We start from the raw sequence: 1677 nt of genomic DNA, 5'->3' as shown, positions 1-1677 counted from the left end.
AGAGCCCATTGACAATAAATAATTTTAAATTCAACCCCATTTCATGTATTTCCTTTAAGAAGTGTATCATTGTAATAATGATGGGATGTGACTCATGTTTATATAATTATGTTAACTAATGATAATAATGTTAACATAGTTTGACTAAATACTTATAATATTATATGAATTAAAAAAATTAAACAAAACTTGCTTTTAAGAAGGCCCAAAAGGGTTTAAAACAACGAATACGGAAGCAGGTGTTGAGAATAGATAAATTTTAAACTTGAGAGAACACATCTCATCTTAGATGTTGGTCTTTATTTTACAGTATCAATACAAAAGAATAAATCTAATGAGGTGGTTTGAAAGTAAACCTTGCCTAAACATACAGAAATCAAGGTAAAGACAAGTTACAACATATGAACGAAGTAGTTCAGGGTTTGAGAAATTTTATGATAAATTTCGCAATACGAACAGAACAGCCTACATACTCTAGTCTCTATTCCTTATAACGAAGGTTTCTTGACCTCATGTTGTTGTAGCAGTTGTAGTTGTAACCGGACTGCTGACTCCTTGGCGTTTGGATGGAAACAAAACTAATATCGCACTACTCACTGCACTCGCAACAACAGGAAGAGCTTTATACACCTTCTTTATATTGCTTTCAGCAGAGGGATACAAACACTGCACAATGTTTTCGTCTGTGAGGGCCATCACAGCAAACACCGCTACCGCCAAAGCTGCATGGAACAAATCTTTGAGCGTGATCTTATAATTTGATTTATCAGAAGGCTTCACTTTACTACCAGTGGCTAATCCATTAAGGGTAGCAATCCCATAGTGCACTTTGCCTGTGGAAGAATCTGTGAAGGTGTCTACCAAAGACAAAACAAAACACGCAATCCCAAGAATACCCACAGCAATTCCAACCAGAACCTTGTTGGATTTTTGGCAGTCTCCATTATCGGAAAGAAGGTTGGAGAGAGCCTGAAATACAAACAAAATTCCAGTGGGTAATATCTTTGTAATTTTTGATGCAGAAGATAATGTGGTATTCACGACCTTGGTAGTTGTTGTCTCGGTTGAAGAAGCTGTAGCAGATTTGCTAATTCCTTCCTCGATGGACTTCACCTTAGTAACAAATTGCCCCATTCTTCGGCTTCTTTCTCCACTACTGATGCTGCAAAACGCCTGAAAGGATAATATCTATGCTGAATATAATCAATTGAGTTATTTGTGTTCTCAAAGCAATGGCTCGTCCTTATATAATGATATGGGGAACGGACTTTCTCTGTAATTCAATCTCTATTGCAGAGCTCACAGGTTGCCATTTTTGACTGAATTTTCTAAAATTTGACGGTTGTTTGGAGTCGTGATTTTGAAGGGTCGTTAGGAAAGATGCGTTGAAATAGTTTTGGCGCGGAATGGTAGTTGCGGCTTGCTATTCTAGGACTTCCGATATATGTTGAATGCCTGTAAATATAGCACATGTTTTATTTCAGAGATGGATGGAGACTGGAGTAATTTGATTTGTCAAGTTGGTGAAGTTCTTCACGCAAGTTATTTGATTTACAGTTGTAGTCTAAATATTAGAATGTCGATGATGTAGCACTTTGATCATCTTGTTATAGATAGTAAAAGTGGTTCACAACACGTTGTCTTCACAATTAATTTTGGGATCATGTCAAGTACGTA

General features: G+C 36.6%; 1 protein-coding gene across 1 annotated transcript; it reads right to left on the bottom strand.

Moving 5' to 3' along the window:
* Positions 1-253: 253 nt before the first annotated feature.
* Positions 254-1198, bottom strand: LOC131056733 (protein DMP3). Its single transcript, XM_057990993.2, has one exon. The coding sequence runs from the start codon at positions 1132-1134 to the stop codon at positions 511-513; it is 624 nt and encodes a 207-aa protein (XP_057846976.2). The 5' UTR covers positions 1135-1198; the 3' UTR covers positions 254-510.
* Between the last annotated feature and the right edge of the window lie 479 nt (positions 1199-1677).

The sequence above is a fragment of the Cryptomeria japonica genome, chromosome 9 (assembly GCF_030272615.1).
Source record: "Cryptomeria japonica chromosome 9, Sugi_1.0, whole genome shotgun sequence".
NCBI lineage: Eukaryota > Viridiplantae > Streptophyta > Pinopsida > Cupressales > Cupressaceae > Cryptomeria > Cryptomeria japonica.
The sequence above is the reverse complement of the archived record's forward strand: the minus strand, read 5'-3'. Positions and strand labels throughout refer to the sequence as shown.